The sequence below is a fragment of the Formica exsecta genome, unplaced genomic scaffold (assembly GCF_003651465.1).
Source record: "Formica exsecta isolate Colony F162 unplaced genomic scaffold, ASM365146v1 scaffold669, whole genome shotgun sequence".
Taxonomy (NCBI): Eukaryota; Metazoa; Arthropoda; class Insecta; order Hymenoptera; family Formicidae; genus Formica; species Formica exsecta.
The window spans coordinates 55123-80259 of NW_021853432.1; the positions used below are offsets into that span (position 1 = coordinate 55123).

The window sequence follows — 25137 nt, forward strand, 5'->3', positions numbered from 1 at the left end:
AAAAAAAAAAATAGGTTGGTTCTTCTATAATAATACTCCTTTTTCTTCAATAAAAAGATATCGCGTAAAGTGAGAGTGAATGAAAAGGAGAATATCTTACCGATCTGCAATGGCTCCTTGACGGTTTTCGCACGATAGAGATGTTCGCCACGGACGAATTCATCGGCACTACCATTCGCGAGACACGAATAAAGCCGTATATCCTCTTCGTTATCGGGGAAGCTCCAGAAAGCTATTCTCAGCTGGAGCTGCTCCGGTACAGGAGGATAAAAGTGCTCCACCAACTCGAAAGGAATATGAGACGCGACGCATCGTGCCGAAAGTTCGCAAAGAGTTGGCACCGCTTGTTGTGCATCTGTAACAAGATTACAATATATCGAGGATGATAATAAATAGGAGCTGTTAGCGGTTATTAAAAAAATTATCGATAATTGTTCATAAATTTAGACCAAAAAAAAATTGAACGTTGACAATATATGCATGTATTATCTTCTTTCTCCTTTTATAGACGCGCATACATTCGTTTATTGCACAGCTAGGCAATATATAATTGCATGGTACTCCACCTTCCTTTTCTCTCTCTATAATTACGTACACCGGGCTCGTGCAGAAAAATAGTTTGTCGCGAGTTAGCCGCGACAGCGATATTTTCTTGCGACTTACGGGAACTGCAATAATAATCGAGCATACTCGCGAGTTCACCGCTTGCAAGTTAGCGTGTCTCTAAATTAGCGCGTTCGATTTTTTCAAAAGATAAACTTGATACAAGTACTCGAGAGAGAATAAAAACTATCCGGGGACATTATCACAGGAAAACGTACGCACGTCATCTGTGAAACTTTGTCTTCACGCAGATCTTCTTTCTGATTGGGAAATATCACTTGAATAAAACGCGTCCAATTTAAATGTAATAAAATGTAATTTTATCTATAATTATTGAATGTCGTTACTACACACAAATACAATATAAAATAATATACAATTATTCTAAAAAGTAAAGATTATGTATGCGAATACAGAAATGGTCATTTCTAAAACTTATCATTGAGAAATTGTGTTCAAAATATGTATTTATATATCTCACATATGTTTCATATATCAAACTATTTTTAACATTTGTCCCATACATATTTTGTTATTTATATACATATATTATTCCTGTATATATTTTTCCTGATGTATATCTCTCAGATACCGAGATTAAAAATATCGCAAATAGTTGTGGAGGGACGCTTCGTACATTATACAGTCGACTCGTCGGAGATGTCAAGATGTTAAAAATACATAAAAATACCGCACAGCATGACGTACAATATTAGTCCGTTTATTATTTCCCCTATATAATTCTACCAAGGGGAACTTACACAACCAGAACAGTCAATAGCAATAATGCGGACTCGAGAGGGAATTTCATCTAAATACACACTTAATTAAGTTTAGAAGCATTAAGAGTAATTCGAATAATAACGAAAACAACACGATGATTAACCATGCTCGCAAATGTTCTTTAATTATAATTACAATCAATAGAGAAAATAAAACGGTTCGATAGGATGTTTCTCTGAATTGAAAAATATGAAATTTCATATAATGGATTATACGAAACTTATGACTTTCCATTTATATACGATTTCTATGCAACTTCCATGATATGCATTACAAAGAAAGAAAGAAATTTAGATAATTTATACTAAAGAAAAATTATATGAACAAGATGTGGATTTTTTGTGTACAATTTCTCTATAAAAGTTCCGTATGTTTACTCCATCACATGGATAATAAATTATCGTCAAAAAATTTTATCTGTCCCTGATTAAATTAAGTTGCAGGCGTAGTTTCATTTTTCCAATGCAAGCGACATATGCGAGGGTTTCCACAGAATGTTACTCACAAGCACTTTATCGATCTTTAGCTAGGACGGCCGGCAGGGACGCAACTTTGAGTTTCAAACAAAAGAATATGACATCGCGAATATTTTCTCGGAAAGTAAGACCATCAAAATCGAAATAGAGCAAAAAATGTATTTCTCGTGATGGATACGATGCAGAAGTATCTGCACATTCATGCATATTCCCACTTTACGTGGAATAACGAGCGAAGGAAATAGCTCAGGCCGTTGTGAAAATAATCAGCCGAATTAATGAATGAGCGCTGATTCGCGAATTTACACATGTTTAAGTACTACGTTTACGCACGCGTTTACACGTTACACGTGATATTCGACGCGGAAATTTACGCGGGCGACTTGTTGCGGGGAATTTCTAACAAGTTTTCGCAGCAACGCAGATACGACAAATTGAGAGAGAGAGAGAGAGAGTAAAACGCCATTAAATGAATAAAAAGCTCACATATTTTTCCTCGCCTTTTACTTCTTCCAGGTCTTTCACGTGTAGGGTGCAATTTCCTTCAGTTTCAGCGAAAGCTGCGGCCGGAAAATTCTCTCGAACGATCGTGCATCCAATCTAGCGTCGAGTACCAACAATTTGGAAAAATTTCCATTGCTTCATGGCCGCGTTATATACACGGAATTTGCTCGATCGAACGGAAAGGGAACGATGCTATCGAGTTGACGCCTCTCAATTTGGATCATGATTTAATTTTGCGAAATATTACTGCTCGCGGCATTAAAATCTCTTTCGTTGGAATTAAAAAAGAATAAATAAAGAAGATATCTAGCTTTTCGGAATAAAAGAAAAATTATTAATGTGTTGAAAATATTTTGATTTCTCGTAAAAGAGCTCGATATTTAATCGGATCCGGTTATTTTGAAAGCTCCTCGTGATTAATCAAAGAGTAGAATCGCGAATATCCCGAGGGGGCGAATCACGCAGACTGGAACAATAGCTCTAGGATCTGTTCGATCGAAATATCTATGCGCTATTAAAATGTATTTACGGGAAGAGCGATAGATGTGCGAACAAATATTTCTACGAGTTCGCATAGCGATGTTCAGTTTCCGCGATCCGGATACTCCGGCAATCAAATTGAAATTGAATCAATAGAAATTGAATTTCCATTAATAATAGGCCGCAGCACGGTAACGTTATTTCCGCTCGGGCTCTCGAAAGCCCGCGAGAAACTCCCCCGTGCTCTCGGGTTCCATCGAATGAGCGCGGCTGCATTTCACGGATACGGCAAATACGATCGGCGCGATAGGATAATCGAACTGTCGAGCTTAGCAGTCGCATTAAACCGCCTGCTTTGAACAATCACCGCTATACTTACAATTGCGGCGATTCGGTGGATTCAATCAGCGTATTCTGTTGATTACGGACATTGAGATAGTTCGGGAATAGTTGCGACGATATATCGTACGTAGTAAAATAAACAATATAATCACGATATATATATATATTTTTTTTTCCTTGCAGAATAATATGAAAATACTTGAAGGCAAATGAAGATCCGTGAATTTTTATAGACGAGCGCCCACCAAAACTCATTTTCCGCGTAAATGGAACGTGAACCGCGAATGTACGTAACCACTGGGATTATCTTTTTTAAATTCCATGAAATACAATCTCGACGAGGAGAGAATAAAATTTGCATCTAATTCCGAATTCGTCTTATCCGCCTCGCTTATTACACGGCACAGTGGCGAGAGTGTTTGTTCAAATTTGCAACGCCTTGAGAGAGAGAGAGAGATACTTTTCGTTTTATCTCCAATGACGGCATTCGTGCCCGTTTTACGGTTGAACGCATGAAATCATATCACTCAAAAAAATGTCTTGCTGATATAGGTAGATTTCTAGGTGTCACAACAAAAATTTATCGCTATTTTTTGTATCTGTTAGAATATTGTCTGTTACATATAGAATTTATAGCAGCAATATTCTAATAATATCTTCTAGAAAATTTAGGTCCCATTGCCAAATGTTAATCACTGCATTGGATAAATATGAGTTTCGATACTACAGCTGGAACGATCTTTGTGAGAAATATAACTGCCAATTATAACTGCAGCATCGAAAAATTGAGAGAAATTGTTTAAAAGAGCTGGATAGATTGGGCGCGTTATACAAATATGTTAGATGTGGGGATTATATATTCATTTGTTTCTTGTCGCTAATTTTTTCTGTGTACCACAGTCAAACTTTATAACAAGTATGATTGGCCTTAACATGGATAGGCGCCACAGAAAAACATTCTTTCTAATTTTCACAAACAGTTCAGATATAAATTCTGTCTCTGTCACTTAGATTGATTAAATGCGAAACATATGCGATATCACAGTATTTGCTAATCATTTATGTACCTCAGTTAATTTTGCGCACCCAGAAAATTTTTGCTGTAGTTGCAATACCACTTTTTTGAGTGATGTGTTGCGCGGATTCATAAAAGAATCAATCGCCGTAATTTCGCATTTCTTGGCGCATCTATTCCTTGTTACTTTACCGTCTAAATCGAAAAGAAACGATATCTTTAAATATAAAGATGGAATTGGATGGTCGTAGTTTCGAAAATATGCTAAATAATGGATTTTTATTAAATCGACGAGAACTTTGCTTCGTCTCCAAATGAGAATCGTACCGTAATCTCAAAGGTAAATTCTGGAAAGGAGTTCACCGGTGGACTACTAAGTATATGATTTTCTTTATGTAGCACGTTCTTATCTCGCCGGAGTTGCGAAGTGGCGGAGATTCCGCACGTTTTGCCGCTAAATTTCGTATTATGACAAAACTTGCGAAGAATAAAATCTAACCGTTTCCAAAATCGTGAATGGTCGTCACGTTGTCGGAGTGTGATACATTCCCAAATTGTACTAACCGAAATAAATTTCTAGATACATATGTAGGCACGACTTTGGCGAAAAGCTGAATCTCTGTTAACGATGAATGTGAGCAGGTTGAAAGAAAGAGAGAACGATTGTATCGCGCTTCGAAAGATTAAAAAGGATTTTCCGAGAGGGAATGATTGTATTTTCCGCAACTCTGTACGCTTTTCATTCGCGTTTTTTTTCGGGAAAGCTCTCCGCTTGTATCTCCGTCGTTATTTCTGTTTCTTGTAGCGAGCAGTAGGGAAAAGTGATTGTTGCCGACAGTCGCGTTGTGCAATCATGGAACATCAAAGCGCCTTCATCGATGTGTTGACCGATGGAACCGAGTAACGGTTCGTTAACTATTGCGCGCTCGCGCACGTTTACTGCAAATTTTCAACTCGTTCTCCGCCGAGTTCCTCTTCGCAGTCGACCCCCTCGGATAAAGGATCGATGTCGTTATGCGCCGCAAGCCTCGCGATAAAACGCGTGGTAAAAAGAACGAGCGATTAAATTGACTGGTAAGCGATTTTGTTAGAAAGCAATGACGTTTTCGTTATTTAGCGAACATGTCAAAAAATTTTGTATAGAAAAAAGAAAAAGAGAAAGAGAGAGAGAGAGAGAGAAGCAACAATTGTTTAATATAAAAATACAGGAATGCTCTGTAAGCATGCTATTTCACAACAGGTCTGTTTATTTGAATGAAAGAAGAATCTCGTTCCATTCGTGATTAAAATCGTGTATTATTTCAAATCAATTGATAATAAATTGAAGCTTTTGAGTTCAGAGGAATTTCGTTTCAAAGAGCGAGCTTAATCCAGAACCGTGTTTAAATACGCCCACTATGGGAGGGAACGCGTCTCGGGGCCATGGAAACTGTAAGAACTTTTAACATAATAAAGGGACGTCCGTCTTGTCTCGGTTCATCGCAAAATGAAATTGCATTCTTGCCAAATGGCGAGGATATAAGAAGTCTTTAACACAGTGCGAATGCTTAAACTTTGTTTTAATATGATAGTTTACAACGTGACTCTATTACTTAGCGATGCTACGCACACGCTCCCTTCAAATCATTTTAGATTTACTGAATATACAGAAGACAAAAACGTGAGGAAAAATTGTTCCAATATCTCTCTAGATGATACAGATTTAAAAGCGAGACTTTTGTAGACGTGTAAAGAAATTGATACGTTTAAATTTTCTGATTGGATTGCTTGATCGAATTCTTCATGAAAACTGCGCCCCCCCCCCAAAGTTTTTTTTTGAATATCTTTTTTACTAGAAGTATTCAAACAAAAATAAAAAAAGTGCATTCATGTGCAAACAATGTGCGTTTGAATAACGTAAAAAAAAAACTATTATTTCTGATATCGGAGAACTTCATCCCTGTCTCAGTTCGTAAAATATATTTAGATCAGCTTGTTTGCGCAAAGAGATAGAGATCGAATGGAGGAAGTTTGAAATTCGCGACAGGAACCCGAGAAAAGTGGACCGCGCAGATTTTTCGGATCTCGGCGTGTAGATTGGGAGAAACTTTTCATTCGCTCGAAGATACGAGAAACGCGTTTCCTCGTCGCCTGGATGCATCGTATAAATGGATCACTCAACTTTCCGCCTTGATAAACTGCTATTTAAGTTCGCGTCTCTCGTCACGCTTTCAAAAGTACGATGAGAAGAAAGTAACACGATGGGACTAACAAAAGTCATATTTCGTAATCCGTGATGTTACGTTGGTCCCGACTTTTCTCACCATCAAACCATGCGACTCGCGAGTTCGATGATTAACCAACTCTTTGTTTATGTTATGTTGAGTCATCGCGTTGCATGGAGATGAATCGAGAATGACTCGTCCGTCACGAATGATCGCGAGCTTCTCACGCCAATTTTGGCGTTGATCGAAATAACAAATTGCTGAATTCCAAACGGCTGCGTTCGCTTCGAAGCGCGAATTTCTCCGGATTAAAAGTTTCCCTTAGCGCGAACTTTCGCGACTGTATCATGAATTAAATATGATTCATGGGGCACAGTCAACGTATTACAAACTTTCTTCTTTACCCGGATGAGACGAGGATCGGATGGAAAAGTCTTTCCGCGAACTACCCTAAATCACTAAAGGTTAAACTTCATCTTGGAGGCAACAGACAAATTTTCCCGTTTGAATCCCTTTAAATACACTGAATTTAATGCTTTTGTCATTCGAACGTCGCATAATTATTAATCGTCATGAATTGCGCTGTCAAGGATATATTTCCTTAGCACCGTAGTTCATTAAAAAACGCGCCAAAATCTGCTAAAAAATTCGTTGGCCTGCGATAGACTAAACATTTATCTTTTTCTTATTCTCGAATCGCATTATTAATTTATTAGATTTTTCAGCCTGGAAATAAAATACAAAATATTTCATGACGCATACTCGACAAACTTTACTTACAAATTCTTTGCGCGATTTAATTAATTTTTCTTCGATTAAACAATAGTAAAAATATTGTTCTTTCGTACTATACCATTTTCAATAATAAAATTTAATAATCGGACTAATGTAAAAGATACATTTATTATTCGGAAAGAAAATTTAAGTGCCCCGAGGGTTAACACATATTATCTCAACCTCGCCCCATTTTTATATTCCAACTTTAATCCTTTTTTCGAATTCCATGGCAGAGAGGAGACATTTCTCCGATTACAACCGCGGGCATTAACCATTGTTTTCCGTTCCCAACGAGAGCCCGGCCTCTCCCTTCCATCCGTGCTCTCCTCATTTGCGTAATGCCCCTTGTTCTCGCTCATTTTCGCGATGCGCGCGAGCGTTTTCATCCCTCGTATTTCCGCTCCTTCGGCAAGGAGGCCCGTTTCTTGCTTCTCGTTGCACTAGCTATTTTTATCCTCTTTCCCAGAACTAATGCACGCCAAAAAATACTCAACGAAAATTGTGACAAAGTAGACTTTGCAAAAAAATGTATGATGTAATAAATATTATTATTTATTAATTTTACATTGCTTATATAATAACGAGACGGAGACATTTATCTTTTCCTGATAAAGATCCTCTCTTTCGAAGGCAATTTCTCAGCGGATTAACTCGCAGTTTACTCGGTGAATGCCGTATTTCTCGCGCTAACATCGAAAAAGGTTTATCCATCCATGTGTGACCGGGATTTGTCGAAACACCGGTCTTTTTCACAGCGATGAGAAACGATAAAACCCATGAGTTACGCTCCCGCGCGAGTCGCTCTCTCGTCGGGGAATGTCGCGTCGGGGATAAAAGAGACGTGCATTATTCAACGGACGTGCGTTTAGCGGAGCATGTTAAACTCGGCGCTCGCGCCCCCGAGCCATCGTGTTTACAAACTGCACGACATAATGCAAACCACGACCAAGCTACGTACAAGGTGGTCCAAAAAGGCACGTGGAGAATATTTACTTTCTAAACGCGACGAAATTCCCCCCGTTGCGACATTAATGATTCAACTCGTGCGCTCGTTGAGCGTATGTATTTCGCCAAAGTCAGTAATTCCATTGTAAAAGAAGTTGCAGAGAATAATTCAATTTTTTATATAAAAAAAAAACGAGCGCCATGTTCTCAGAATCCTATACAGATTTAAAATAGAACAAAGTGTGAGCAATTTTGAAAGGTTTAAAATATCATCAAATATTTACATGATGTACAATATATCGCGTTTTATGCTCTACTTCCTGAGGGAACCGTCTCGTTAATTTCCACCTAAAATAGCGACGCTTTCACGCTTTGTTTCGTAGTTTACAATGCCTCTTTACGCAGTCCGCGTCAACGTTTTCCCAACGTATGGCACTACGTGCGTCCTTCTTTTCGAAGAGCTCTCCCGCGAGATGTATCATGAAAGTTACTTCCCATAAAAGTCAAAACTCCGACACGCGCACAACTACTGCAGAAGTTATATTAAAAGGTTATTTATTAAGAAGTTATATTAAGAAATATTAGATTGCTTTAATATAAAGTATATAGAATACAAAACTCGTAGCGTAATTTCATATCGCACTTTGGAATAATTTATATCCTTTTATACTGTTCTAAAATATATAAATAATTCTCTGGTTTTATGTACATAGGACTATTATATGTATAATACTTTTATTAGTATGAGAGAGATTCAATGATATTTTAAATAAAGTAAATTTAAATAGTACATTGAGTGGGAGGAACAAATTAAAAGTTTCGCGAAAATATGTGCACAGCCGCAGGTCCAATCGTTTCGTAACGCGATTGCCATTATACATTATTAGAGAAACAAGGTATTCGTCGTTATACCTTCCGCCTGTAGGAGAAACAGCCTTTACACTGTTCGTGGATGACGATACCATGCACGAGCTATTATTACAAAGGATCCTTATAGGAAACAAGCTCTTTACTAAACTGCTCGAGTCTTCGCAGCCCTCGAGCGACGCTAATGAAATACCTTACGAATGCCAGAAATTTCAGGAAGCATCGAGCACCTTAATTAAAAGCGATATTTAGCGCAAAAATATCACGTTGCTCTCGCGCAATTATAACGGTCGTAATCTCGTAATTAAGGATTAACAATGGGCAACCGGACCCGGCGGAACATTGTTTCTCGCGAAACGATACGGAATTATCGTAAATGTGATAATATATTTTAAGCAGCAAGAGAAGCGCTTGCGAGGACGGGGGGACGGGGGATAACAAAGGAATATGTATAATACAACAATCTACTAAAATAGATGCGTTGAATGCAAATTTGATAGTTGTCTGGAATTCTCTGCGGCATAGTCTAGAATAAAATTCGATAGAAAGGGAAATCGAATACACGAGCATTCGGACGATGTCGCGAGACATCGGTGCACTTTTCAAAGCATCGACGCGACGCGCGCGGAAAAGGGGATTTTTTTTTTTTTCTTTCCGCAATCGCGATTGACATTTTTGTTCTATTCCGTTTTACTTCCAGCCGTGAATTTCAGAACACCTCCCCCGGGGCCCCTAAAAATGAATTTCACGTAGCGTAACGTCGGTGGTGCATCGACCTCCGACGATCGATATCTGCCGGCAGCTCGAAAAGCGGGGAGAGAGATGAGAAGGGGCACCCGTGAGATTTCAATTTTTATCTTCGTCCCATAAAAATTGTTTATTCGTCTTTCGTACATCCCGCGTGAACCGTTTGTCGCCGATGAGCGAATTTTTTTCGCTCGTATCCGCAACTGGACTTTCCTTCGTGCTGACTGATTTATATCATACATTTCCGAAACGTCATGCGATGCATATATGTATCATATGTGAATATTTGAATATTGTCAGACCGATCAGTTAATCGATGCGAAAGATTTCGTCATCCTATAATAAAATCTTTTACAATAAAGCGGCGTTAGAGACCAATTTTCTATATCATTATTTTTCCTGTCTCTCTTTTCTGATAGTAATTAGATAGATTAACGAGCACTATCATGATGCTTAAAATTCGAGGCAAGAGAGAGGGATCAAATTTATCGTTGTCCAAAAATTTAAGTTTATTGAGCGCATAATCCTGCGACGTAAAATTATAAAATATTGGTTTCTTATGGATCTACATATAAAAGTAATTCTTGATCAATCAGTTTATAAATAATTGATAAATTATCAATGCAATTGTAAATAGAATATAGCTTCCTAATACGTTCTCAGACTTTGACGTACACAATTAAAGTAAATCCTTCTTTAACAGGACGTTTCATATTCTTCGGATTTTTCGCGGTTTGTCTCGATATCTTTCCTGTAAGGAAACGGCGCTTTCGACTGTAATACCACCCGGCGCGACGAACCTTGTCCTTTCCATCGGCCGGAACATTCTCGTCGATTTTTATCGAGGCCTCGGTAACGACGGTATTGAATTTGCGGTCGAGCGAGATGGCTCTTCCGGGTCGGAGGTAGATTCACCGAGCATTATGGAAATAAAACAAGAAAGAAAGAGAGAAAACATTTTCGAAAGCAAGACGAATAGTTGTTGCCGGCAAAATTAATTTTTAAAATTTCCATTCCAAGAAATCAGTAGTCATTTCGCAGATAAGGCAAATTTCATTAAATATCGTGACACAAATTACTCAATTGGTTAATCGTTTTCCCGATCCTGGTCGAATATTCATATACACAATGTTTGCAGTTAAAGATTTAAAAATCTCTAATTTTATGAGAGAAATTTATATGTCAAGTGTCATTTAAATAATTCACAAATTAGAGATGAAGTCTAACAAACTTATACATATCTGTCATTGTGCTCTGTAACTATTATTAATTACACGCAAGAGATTTTACGCAAAATATTTCGACTCGTCTATTAAAATGTCAAAGTCAAGCGTCGCGCCTATAGTCGTTCGAATAAAAAAAAAGAATGACGTATTTGCGCGGCGATTGTGCAGCGACGAAGGATCGAAACGTATATGTGTATGTGTGTGTATGTATGTGTACACAGGACCTTTCTCGCGCAGCTCCCGCTCATATTTCAGAATCCCTTTCTGCCGTTGCACCCTGAAAGAGGTCGCCCACCCTCGCCGCGCGAAAACGAGGACAAAGAGCCATTTTGCCGTAATGCGATATGTCACGTTGCCGTACGAAGGCCGTTCCGTGTAACTGATTTAATCTCGCGTGAAGATTCCTCCGTCGTCGTTCGCCTTGATGAGCGACGCGTAAAAACGGCGAGATGAATTTCTCGTCGAAATCCTTGTCCGTGTCTCGTACGAAAGGAAATCGATTGGAAAAAAGAATAGAAAATTCCGGGTTCGTATAATTTTTTAAATTTCTCAATCCCCCCCCGGAACATCTCAATATTCTCAACTTTTAATTTAAAAGCAGGTCGCAAGAGTCGATCGAAGTTTGATCAACGTGCACTCTAACGTAGTCTCATCATTTTTATAAAAGCGAATACTTTCCGCGAGTGCTTTCTACGAGAAGCTAGGTATCGATGTGTGATTGCAAGATTTATCGATCATATCTGTCGCATTAATCAAACCTGTACAATGTCGGTATTCGCGTATGAAAAGCTTCCGTAAAATCATACCCCGCTGGATCCAATTCGCTCGCTCGCTCGCTCGCTCGCACGCTCGAATAACCGATTTCATTAATCTTCTTACGCCAATGTGATGCCTTTCATCTCCGTTACCCGAACGTTACCACGTCGACTCCTACATTTAGGTCGTTACATACTATACAAAAGCTTCTCCAATGTACGCAAATCTCTCAATGACGATCTAATCAATTTTGTCCAAGCGCGTTATCCACGCGAAGCATTAAATCTCTTCTCTCTCTATCTCTCTCTCCATCGAGATAAGGTCAATATAAAATACTCTGACGTCAAATAATCTTCGTCGTCGATCAATAAACGTTAAGACCCAAGAACATTGTGGTATGGAAGTGAAATTCACGTGCACAAGCACGTCCATACCCTGCGACGGAATGGACGATTCTCTGGCCGGCGGTGCCACGGATATGAAATATGGTTCGCAGTAATGTATACGTCCGAGATACGCGTACCGGAGATATTCGGGGTGGACGAAGCACACGATGCATTATTACCATTGCTTGACATTTGTCTTCGTCAGACAGTTTTTCAGTCTCGCTATTAGTAGCGACGAACAAAACGAGCATCTCGTATGGATACGAACCGAAAGGGATTTTTCATTTAGTTGTGTGAGAACGCTATTCTCTGCCTCATTGGCTAATTACTATTAAAAAACAATACAGATTGCGAATACAATGTTTAAATATCTTGTATAATTCTTGGAAAAATTAGATATTTTTTAATAAGAGAATATAAATAATAAAGATTACTTTAATATAATAGCACACAAATATGAGTTAAAAAAAAAAAAATCTTTAGGCATTTACATCATCATATATACAAGTTTAAAAAATAAAAAATAAAATGATTGTTCTTAGAAACATCTTAAGAAATTTTTTTATACAATGATAGAAAACGAATATGTTAAAAAATAAGAAAATTTGTCATCGAAAACCAGTGCAGCTGCATGCATTTACATAAATATAGAATGATAAAGCTTATATTACCAGTTTCGCAGAAACTATTTATGCTGTACATAAACAGTCTATAAATATATTAATACATTTTCATTTTAAAAACAATGACTTTGTGAAAATTATTCGATACGGATACTTTTGATTTCTTGGAAACGTTTTGGAGACGTCATGCCTTTTGTAAAAGAACTGGCAGATCGATTCGAGGGTTGACTCCGAGATATCGTGGGGTTAGTGTATGTGTTCACAGGCCATTAATCCTGACGAGCACCTCCTATTATATTGTACCGCGAGGATGCTCCTCGGAGGACAAGGATAGCACACGATCGAACGCATCCATCTGACTCTTCCTGGAAGGAGCTTAAGGGTGCTTCCGATCGACTTTGGAAGCCGATAATACGTAAGTAGTTACGCGTGGTTGGTGGCTGTCGAAGAAGCAAGAGGATATCGGAAAACAGGGAAAGATTCTTGAATCTCGATGTACGGCATGCATTATGCACAGAGATACTATACTGAAATACAGTATTTAAGTGGAGATATATATCAGGTATTTATATTGAATATATTTTAACAAATATATTCAGATAAAAATAAACTAATCTCTATTTTAATTTAAATATATAATTTTTTTTTTCGTGACAGTGCATACCTTGCAAAGCTAGTTTTTAAAAACGAGAAACTAGTGTGAAAAATTTATATAAACAAAATCACTGATGTGTTTTATAAAATTCTGCTGTGTGATACTCTCACAGATATGATCATCAAATTATTCCTTTTGTCAAAAGGAGTTTGTAAAAATAACAATAATATCTCGCGAATGTGCACTTTCACCGCGCACTTGAATGGACCGGAAATGCTCTCAGAAGTCAAGCGAAATTCACCGCGGAATGTTCCTTGAAAATTTCATGGGAAATTCGAAAAAAACTTTGATCATTAAGATATAATAATGCTAATTTTTTGCTAATTATAAAAAATTGAAGCACTTTATTACTTTAACATCGTTACGAGGAAAATGTGAATGAATAAATTTTATAATAAATATAAGAATAAAACTTAATTTATCATATTATTTCGAAACATGAAATTCTTTCGTAATTTGAGAATATTGAGTTCGTATTTCTTTTAACGTCGACTATTTCCCTGGATTTAAAAGAGCTAAATGCAAAATTACTGGATATCGGAAATACTGGATGCTTCATTTCGGTTTGCGTGACAGAAGAGGAACAAAAAAAAGGAGATGGAATGCAGAGTTCTTTTTTTCTCATCTGCACTTCTTTCACCTCTTTTAGCCGATCTATATTAAGCTCGTTTTTTTTTCGTCGTTCTCTTTTCGAATCCTTCGTCGAATAATGAATCAAACGATTTCCTCATTGAAAAACACTACAAAAGTATGGAATTACGTTCCAAAGTACCTCTCCTCCATAATTGAAACTCTAAATTGAATTTTTACTTATCACAATGCGTCTCTGCGCATTGAACTGTCGTTGAATAAAATATCTTTTTTGGTATTATCATGCCTCCATATTGCCTTTTAATCCAAACCTTGTTGTGATTCGCGGGAATCGACGCAGTTAAGCGCGTAATTAGAGACACAGTCGCGTTTTGCGAGCGCAGATACCCGTTTGAGCGGAAAACGATGCACGCACATGCGGTTTAAGCGCGAAATTCCCGACTTTAATTACACATCGCGTGCAGTTTCCGGCAGCAAGCTGCGAACTCCGTGACCGCGAACGACATCACATTGACTCGCGTGTCTCTCCGTACGTTGATATTCTGCCAAAATAATGTTCGCGTGTATTCCAAAGGCAAGACCAAAAAGAGATTTCGACGCGCGCCGTCCTATCGTTTCCCTTTTATATGTCCCTTTCTTTCGGATAAAAAGCGAGTCCGAGTCTGACGTACGCGAATCGATATTTCCTATTCGATACCCGATACGCCCCGCTCGGCGATCGTATTGCCGGAGATACGATGCAGTCGTGTGTCAACAGGAAGTGTCGTCTCTCAACAAACAGTCAGCCACACGAGAAACTCGACCGTGTTTCCGCAACGGGAACAAAACTTCTCGTCCTTCGCTGCCGCGGCGAAATGAAGATCCGGAAGAGGTAACTTTCGTACGAACCGCCGGTATTGCCGCAAGTCAGATAAATCGAGAACACAGCTCGAGCCGTACAGAACGTAAAATAAAAACTTTGATACATTTTTTTTTTTTTTTTTTTTTTTTTGCAAAGGAGACGTTAACATTGCGAAATTAGTATTCGAATTCTTCGTGCCTTACACACGTAAAGTATAAAGTAACAGCGTTTATATAAATGATAAAATTTTCAAACAGCAAGTTTCCAGTATATTGTCGCGCACGAAGAAGCGAACGCGATGCACAGGACCGATTTTGGATCATTTTGAATAGGAAAACGAGCGGCTTAAATATGAAGTGCTTACACGCAAGCCAGTCTGAATAACGGCTCGTTTACGCGAAAAGTAGCTACCATTTCCGGCGGGATTACCTGTCCGGGTAATCTGGCAAGAAAATCTTGCGAATTCTATCGGTGCGCCGAAGAATCGCCTTCGATTAAAGGCGAAGAAGTCTAACAGATCAAGATATAAACTAACTGAAATTGGATTACGAAGTAACGGCGAAAGTCGAGTCACGTTCGTTATCGATTTCTAATGAAAACATTTTTGGAAACATCTATCATGTATAATTGTAACTTGCACTCGCAATAGAATACTCAATGCTATTAATCATCTGACTCTAAAGATATATGCGAGATGAATTTTTGTTTTCATCGATTGACGAGGATATAATTGCGAAAATATAAATAGTAAAATTTTTCCACGGTTAAGTCATACATTTTATGTAAACTGTTTTAAAAGGAAAAGGATGTCATAAACAAAATTGCATAAGTTTGTCGCAATGTTTATACGTTGAAGTTATACATTACTGTAACTCTGCAAATAAAGTGGATAATTGGAATATACATCTCAAATAAGTATAACACGAACAGAAATATAGCATTAGTGAAAAGCTTCGCGAAAGTACATTTAAATGAGCAGCTGTCGTCTCGTTGGAAACTTGAAGAAAAAGAAAAATACGGATTAACTCGCTGATTTTTTACATCCGTCGCTACATAATAAATAGTAAAATTTTTCCACGGTTAAGTCATACATTTTATGTAAACTGTTTTAAAAGGAAAAGCATGTCATAAACAAATTGCATAACTTTGTCGCAATGTTTATACGTTGAAGTTATACATTACTGTAACTCTGCAAATAAAGTGGATAATTGGAATATACATCTCAAATAAGTATAACACGAACAGAAATATAGCATTAGTGAAAAGCTTCGCGAAAGTACATTTAAATGAGCAGCTGTCGTCTCGTTGGAAACTTGAAGAAAAAGAAAAATACGGATTAACTCGCTGATTTTTTACATCCGTCGCTACATATAACGATCTCTCCTTCTACGCCTATGCATTTTATGTAAAGCCGAGCTTTTTCAGTGGAAGCCTGGTGTAGTCAAACCGGAGAAAACGCCTCGCATTTACGCTCTTTTAAGCTTTCACAGGTCCGAAAGCCGGCGGAGGGGTCAAAGAACTCTAATGCGACTCGCATTAAGCGACGAACTAAAAGACGCATCTACCTAGCATCTTTGCAATCTTATTAAAGTTCTCGTTGCTGCCGGCTTAAATGCAATTGCAAATTATACCAAGCAAGAAGCAAATTGTATAAGTCAAATAAATGTTGTTTTTTTTTTCTAAATTTTTCTTTTTCTCGAATGTCAAGTACAGATGCAGCGGATATTCCTGGAAACAATGACCGATGAAAAACCCGATTGCTTGGACTTGGACAATATCAACGTCGAGGAACGAAAACGGTCTTTCACAAGTCCCACGATGTACCGTGTGCTGCAAGAAAGAGTCGCTGTTAGGTATACGGCTGTCATCTTTTCCCTTCCCACCGAGAATCTTTAAAAGGACCGTCGGGCAGGATCCGTTTGTGCGTGCTAGCATTTGTGGAAATACCGGGCAGGTCTCTGCCAGCAGGTCATCCACCGTCTGTCGCTGGAACTCCTTTGTTGTGACGACTATGACTAGTCGAACTGGAAAAAGATATTCGCCGAACCGGCAACGTTCTTCGGGGATAATAGCACCTTATGCGAACAACCGACGATGATGAATGAAAAAACGGAAGAAGATAAGTAGACGGCATTTAGATGACACTATGCATCGCGTGTAATCATATAAAATAAAATCTTGTTTATGCTTTTAGTTACGCGTCCGATTGTTGCTTCGGTACTAAACCGATCGTGTATTAATCGTATACGCAGATCATTTTGATTTTCTCGCTATCTGTTCGTTATTACTATTCTATGAGCATAAATCGAATTTCTGAATCGAAAAATGTTTAGCAAAAAGGTGCAGCGGCAGTTTTGCAGAAATCTGATTACACGCGATTACAATCTACAGTACAACGTTGGAAACTTTTTCCGGAGGAGACGTCAATGGGAAACCACCGGACTTTTCACCGGCGTATCTTCGCTTTCTATCAGTTTCACGATAGCAAAGCGCGACTCGCGTATCTCACGAGAAGTTTACCCTTTTGCGCTAACGGCTCTCTTTGCGAATCATGGATATTATCTCTTCTGTTAGCAATTTAGATACGCAATAGAAATTTTTGCGAGTTCTAGCAGGAGAGATAACGATCCTTCAACGAAGCATCAATACTCACGGTATAGTCGACTAATGAAGGCACTAGTAAAAGCTTAACGATCCCGTTGCCTCTGATTCGTAATAAATATATTTAAGGAGTATTTTCGCGATATATATTATGATGTTTGTAATTACGATATCGTGCAGATCTCACTATTGATCACTATTGATAATGAATCTTGAATAAGAGAATTTACCTTCACAAAAAGAGATTCTGACGCATTTGACATCGAATGCAATTTCTTTAATGACCTCGTCGAATTGACAGCCTGATGCTGCTCCCGAAAGAAAAAAACGCGACCATTGTTTAGTCTGAAAACGGAGCATTTTGCACCTGGTGCATTAATGACGACCTTGGCTTACCCCAGCCGGCCGAGGTGAAGAGTAAACCGGATCAGCTGTCGCACCTGTCAAAATTTGTAATTTAATTTCATCGTTCCAGTTCCATCGTACGACCATTGTTTTCGCTACGACAGCAAAATACCCAGCCGCGAAAGCGTATGCATATCAAATACTCTACATATATAACACTGATTTCTTTACATAGCACGAGTATCACGTCGGCATAAAACGAAAATTCGACAGCCATTATTTTCGTGCCAAATATCATATTGGAAAAGACATAGTTATTATATGTGAAACTCCATTTTGCTTTTAATATCTCACGAGAAAACTTCAATATCGGTAAACGTAACAATGCGCGTCGAATTTCCATATGATATGACATTGCAAGTCCGAACTCGGATCGCATCGAATTCCGAGGACGAATCCCCGCGGGAATGGGCGACGACTTTTCTGAGGGAAGATGGGGAGGGCGGGAGGAGGGGGAGGTACGTGAGAATTAATTTGCGGCCGGGCCCGGGCACTCGCTTGCCCAACTCTCGGCCAACTATCGCGTGGTGGCTATACGCGCGAGGTTCAATGTGGCACAATTCGCAACTCCGACAAAGCCTACTCGTATTAACGTGCCAGGATAGAATTTGCTAACTGCGAATCGTTTCGTACATATCTCCGCGGTCCGTGGGGATCGATACGGTCGCCATGACGACGCGGGCTCCTCTCTCTCTCTCTCTCTCTCTCTTAGTGTATATTCTCTTTCTTTCTCTCCTGAAATCCCTGCAACCGCCACTTTTCTACTTTGTTCCCTTTTCGTCTCCTTCTTCGGTTTTGAATCTTTGTCTCGCTAACTTTTTACCCGATTCAGTTTGCACAATTGTATTTTTTTATTTTTCTCGTGGATAGTAATTATTGAGATTACGAGACGGGAAGACTACGTATATGATGAGTCTTAGGAATGATTTCGATGACGTAAGTTTCATAAATCCGAATCATCGTGCATTGCGCGTACGATTGCTTCCCTATGGTAGTATTGCTTCCTCAAGCGAGTTATTCGCGAGATAAGCTCGTACATCGATTTTCTCATACAAATAGATGGAATCTAATAGGAATAGTGGAATCTCTCAATTCAGAATATATAATCTAAAGCATTATAGATGGACGTACGAGAATGTTATCTCCACAAAGCCGTTATCCAGTTTACCGCCGATATTACTCGTATTGCACGATCTTATTAACATCGCAAGTCATAAAACCCGCAGAGGCGATATGTGTGCGTCGTATACACGCGTATAATATATTCAGATGTGAGAGGTTGCCCGCTCTCTTTCATATTGTCCCGACTTAATTAACAGTTTTCCTATTAAATTAAATTCACGGGCTACCGAAGCATGCACGATGCTCGATGGTTAACAAACGTCTACCCGACTACTTGTTTCAATTATTTTGTGCGAAATTATATTCGAGAATTATTAAGTGTATCACACGATATCTGAAAATAACGATGTAGCGATTGCATGAAGTATAATCGTGTAATGTGACGCAGAAATATAAAATTAATATTCCTCATTATGAGAATTATTTTCCGTATTACAAATTCGAAATCTGATCGCATGTCAATAATCGAAGAAAAGCTCATCTCAAGCTATTTGTACTTGAACGATCGTGCGGTAAAGGTGATGGAAATCGGGGAAACGGAGGGACGATGAGACCAGGCATCGCTCAACGAGCTTTGCTCCAAATGAGATCCAGTTCGTTTCCTCCACCTTCCGTCAAACCTAGCCAATTTATCGCGAATTTATTCCGACGATGACAATGAGAATTCTCCATCAGCAAGTTTGCGTGAATGTATTAAGAAACCGATTAATAATATTGATGATTGATAAAATATAATGTGTATAAAAAAATTAATATATGTTAAAAACTCTACAACATTAAAATCTAAATTAAATTTATATCGCATTAAGTATAAATAAATCAGTAAACTAAAGAAATATGTTTTGTGTCAATTCTATTTAAAGAAATTTTCTCTCTTTTTCTTCGATTTCCATAAAATGGCTCTTACTTTATCTAAAGAGTAGAACACACGATTAATTTCATGAATGATTAAATTTTCCCGAGCGAGTGCATCTCTTTTTCGATGCGAGACTTTCTTCGGTCTGTCAATTTAAACGCGTCAAAGAACGTTTTCGTTTGTTAGTATAATGAGGAAAAAAAATACGCGATCCTCTCTCCATCGCATCCTGTATATCGCAAACTGAAGAACGAAGAGACAATGGTACACGCTCATACAGATACTTCTGTGAGTAGGGAATATATTGTTCCGACACGATCGAATTCCTTTTCAGCTCAACCGAATAGGCTGTTTCCTCTCGATTTTGACGACATTCTTGCAATTGTTCGCGCTCTACTGTCATATTACGATAATCGTAGAATAAACAATAAATAAATTTAAAAAAAACGTACGCTGCCAAAAATACGAAAATTTTGGAGAATGTCATCGGTTTATCATAATCGCATAATTTTAATAAAACTCAATATTGTCTCGAGATATAAACTTCAATATAAAAATTTCAATTTCTTTTATAAGACATCCTACATAAATTTGTTTTTAATTTTGACAATTCGAGTTAATTAGTTTAGATCTAAATAAATCCGAAACTCGGTTAAAGTTAGTTTCACAATTCGAAAGAAGTTATGGCATTATTTATCGTAACGTCTTCATAACAGAATACAGAATGTATATCGTGCCATTATGTATATCATATTACGTAAACGACTTTTGCTATGTTGCTTTCGACAGAAAATGTGACGTATAATACGACCCAAGGGCGCAAACGACGGAAGTAAAATGTAAATTTCCCACGTGTATACCGGAAAGATTTAAGAAACTGTTCCCGCTTTCACCATATAACGGCGAGCGAGGCAACGTACAGTATAATCGTACGATTCGTTGTTGTCCCCGCCGACCATAACGTTTCTTTAATAATTTATCTCGCGCCGTAGCCCACATGCTCGCCCGTTCTTTTATTAAGCCGTGAATTAATTCTTTCAAATTCAACTCTCCCATTACAGTCTTTATATTGCAACCAGGCCCGACCAGGACCATAAAATTTAAATGCAGCGAGTAGGAAGTCGAGGCGCAGCTGCTCGAAAATGTAGGAGGCAATGACTCACGAGAAATCCGAATCGCCATGACTGGCCGATGTGTGTGTATGGGGGGAGGAAGAAATATTCGTAAATTAAAAGACTCATCTTAAAAGAGAAACAGCGGGTGTCCGATGAAACAATAGATTAAAACTCCCTAATATGTGAAATGGTCGTAATATAAAATACAAGAGAAATTGTAATAGGAAAAGTGTTTACTATTATTGACCATTTAAATTTCACAATAATCTGTCACGCCAATATTTTTCGAAAATTAAAATTTATTTATGCGATTTGCTTGTTTTCGTGTGTTCTTGTCAATTTGTTTTATTTCTCATAATTACGCGTCTCTTTTAGATACCTTCAATTATTTCTACTATACAGGAAATCGTATGTGACGAATGCTGACAGCGAAAACACATTGTGTGACTCATGCGTGAGAAGACTACTACGAAGCAATCTTTAGGAAGACGCGGTGATTCAGAAAACTCCTTGAAATTCTTTTCCATCCTCTGGCAAAGAATTACTTATGAATCAACGTAGTTGCATCTCGTACAAATGGAAATTCCGAGCGCCATAGTTTCAGTTATAACGGCCTCGACTTCGTTCAGTTATCATAATATGTGTAGCCTCGGTCAAAGTAGTTAATTTACAAGAGAAAAAAGAGAGTGTTTGTGTGTGCGTGAATGCCATTATATATTAATTTCTTTTTTCTTCATAATAAATTATAGAATATGCATTGTGGCCAAGGGAAGAAAATAGAATATTTTAGAATAATCGATTTATATGTTTTCCTTCGTACACAGTAGTACAGTTTCTGCTAATAAATAGCGACATGTTTTTTATGACCATTGAATGATAATAAAACGCAATAAAGTAATATATTTAGGTAACAATAAAGTAATATGATATACAGACTTTGCACTACACATATGCTTTTTCGAAAAAATATCAAAGTGTCAAGAAAGACTATATACTCCCGTCTCTCAGCCAAACTTACGAGATCCCACCAGCCTGTGTCAATACCAATTTTCTCGTTGCAACGTTCGCACAATCCTATATCCACATCATCGCTAGAACATCGTGAAAATATACCCTCGATCGACCCGCGTGTTCGTACCGGGCACGCTTTTCATTTTCCCATCGAACCTATTATATTTATTCGTTCGCTATACAAAATATAAAAGGAGTAATCACGATTTCCATCAAATATGAATATCCAGATATTAGAAACTATTTGGAAAAGCCATAGAACTCTATTATAACAAAATTCTGAAAATGGTGCAACTGCCAATTTTATAGATGGAATAAATTCATAAAAACACAGTAGCGACTTTGTTCGTGGTCATGGAGATAGATGTTAATAATTTAATAACCATTATATTATTTAAAAAATGGGATATTGATCTATAATTGTAACTAACTCTTTTGCCAAATATTTTCGAGTATGTCGCATAATATCAAAAGATATTACAATTTGCATGGAAAATAAAGCTGACTAAATTATAGAGATTACAGTGATAGATCTCATCAAAAAGATGCTTTATTATTTTGGAAAATATAATACCGACGAAATAAATGATTCATGTGTGGGTTTCGGAACTCGTCAAACTCCGCAAATTGAATGTGCGCGATCGAATTGATCGTCGCTCGCACAAAAACGACGCGACATTTTCCCGCTCGTTAAACGCATTTTATTTTTCAGCGTCGACGAAACACCTGGACGGCCAGTGACCCCGTTCTCGCGAGATTAAAATTTATGCCAGAGCCTGCGTCGCGCCGTTCTCGACCTGCACCTGCCGCCGTCGAGCCGCGCTATAATCTTATCGAACGACGTTGATCCGCTCCAGCCCCCGGTCGTTGCCACCGTTATTGTAGTAGGTCGGAATGGATTTCGCCCTACGCACACTCGCGTGTAGTTTACACGGCGTACAATATGCATTATGCAGGAGAATCTCCGATTTTAATCCTAGGAATATCTCCAGACCGATATTTCACATGCATTTCTAAATCATATATAATCTATTTTTCTCTCTCTTTCTTTTAATTATTAACTTTAAATCCACCTAATTCTCAGATTTAATAAGATTTAAATTGTTAATTTGGCAAGAAATCTAACGATCAAACTTAGCTCAACAATTTTCTTAGTGATAAATTCTTAGATAAATTTGACGTCGTTCAAGAAAGTTAAGGAAACGATACTAAAACTGATCACAACTGTGTAAAGAGGATCAGCGTTGTATTGTGTTGTCGCTGCGACTGGTTCTTGTAAGTCGCGACGAAGTCACAGCTGATTCCGTAGCCCGTTCGCGTTAACGCGTCGCCACGCTAAGCGTTACTGCGAGTATTTTTAGTGCATCGAGTAAACTAAACGAACAGGATGGACGCAAGACTGCTCTTAACGAGAAACGCGTTTCGTTCAAGATCCATCTCTGTATCTTTTTTATTATTACCCTTTTAACATTTTATATATTCTTTTTGACTGTGTTATTTGTGTCTTAGTTGACAAAAAGCAAAGAGTGTCTCACATTTTCCTTGATTACTTAGTCAATTTGAAGTCGCTTCTTTATTATTAAAAATTTAGAAGAAAATTCTTCATTTTTAATTGCTTATAACTCTCAAGGTTTAATGATCGACATTCTCGTCGAAGAAATTTGTTAAAGACTCCGCAGATCAAAAGATATATATGATTGATGCGAGATATTTTATAATTATCATTATCATTAAGTTTCAATTCATAATAATTACATTACATCATCCATACCTTATTATACACCGTCACATAAAATAAATTAATGATTAACTAACTCGTCTATTGATAATAGTGTGTATGTGTGCGTGTAAAGAGCTGTACTGAACAGGACTATCTAGGTAGATTAAATGTGTTTTTTTGCAAGCGCCATCAACTCGTATATATCCTTTAGTGCCTGATGTTTTCTCAGAAACGAACCGCAATTCAGTCCTTCATTGGACTAAATCGCCCGCGCAATTAGCCGACCCTAAAAGGGCTAAGGTCGCGTAATGCCACTTACTGTAAATGCTCGCTTCTTTCGTATCCTCCTGCGTGGAATTTATCCGAGAAACAATGTCATTATTCGCATGATGGCTATCTGATACAGCGAAAGGTTGTTATACTAGAGGAATCGTAATACACTCATGAAAATTCGATATAACTGCGGTTAGTCGTTCGCGGAATCTAACTCATATATCGCCATATATGTTGTCCTAATACATGCTATTTTATAAGAAAAGAAAGAGCAATTTCACGCATACCTTGAAAATATCGATATGTCAGAATAAATAATAATTCATGTGTAAATTCATTTATCAATTTCGCTTTTCAATCAATATTAAAACGTCAATATTCTCTTTAATAATTAATATTTCGGAGTTAATATGTATAAACCGTATAATATTGTTCGCATGTAGATATCCTGGGGGAAAATAGTGAAACAATCTATTGTCCCCTCGAATGTCCGCGAGCAAGCGAGGAATCCGAAAGGAGAAGTAAATTCTGCACGTCGGACCGGCCCGTTATTTATTATCGTAGCTGGTGCCTTTTATTCCCGCACATTCGGCGAGACTTCGTGAATAAGCGATGCCGTTTTCACGCGTGCCTAAGCGCACGAATTTACATAACGACGTAAGCGCGATCGACGCCAGTGAAAACGGCCACAATATGGACAGCCATCGTGGATGTTCGCAACAACACGAATGATGCAATTTGACTATTTGAAGAGATGGAGAGAAAGTCTTGCTCATTCATAAAATAATATATATTCCTTCTTCATAATATTATTATAAATCAATTGAAGATTTATTTCTATATACGTTATACATATACATGTTCCCGAATGAATTGCATGCGACATGCCTTGAATCTTCACGCAAATTAAAAAAAGCAACAACGGCAAATTTTCTGTTTGTCGTGAGAAACGCTACACGTGCGCGGCTCAGACAGCCAAGACTTTTCGCGTTTAAGTTCGAAGGAGCAATCACTTATTCATAGCGTGAGCACGCGAGCGAATTTCTACTGCCGACGCGACGATAGCCAGTCGACATCGATTTGTTCTCGAGAAAATGGAGGGAAAAAAAGGGAATATTTACCAATCCATATATATGATAGAGGATATATTCAATTGAATTAATATCAGCCATTTTATGAATTTTTATGAGATAACTGCTTTTATATACATATA

At 38.0% G+C, this 25137-nt stretch overlaps 1 protein-coding gene across 1 annotated transcript in view; it reads right to left on the reverse strand.

The window, feature by feature from the left end:
• LOC115243027 (zinc finger SWIM domain-containing protein 8) overlaps positions 1–25137 on the reverse strand; it is a gene marked incomplete at its 5' end in the record, with an annotated part of 46584 nt that overhangs the window by 7293 nt on the left and 14154 nt on the right. The window contains one exon of the mRNA XM_029819683.1: positions 101–355. Within this exon, the coding sequence (XP_029675543.1) occupies positions 101–355 (255 nt within the window). The remainder of the gene's footprint in view (positions 1–100; positions 356–25137) is intronic.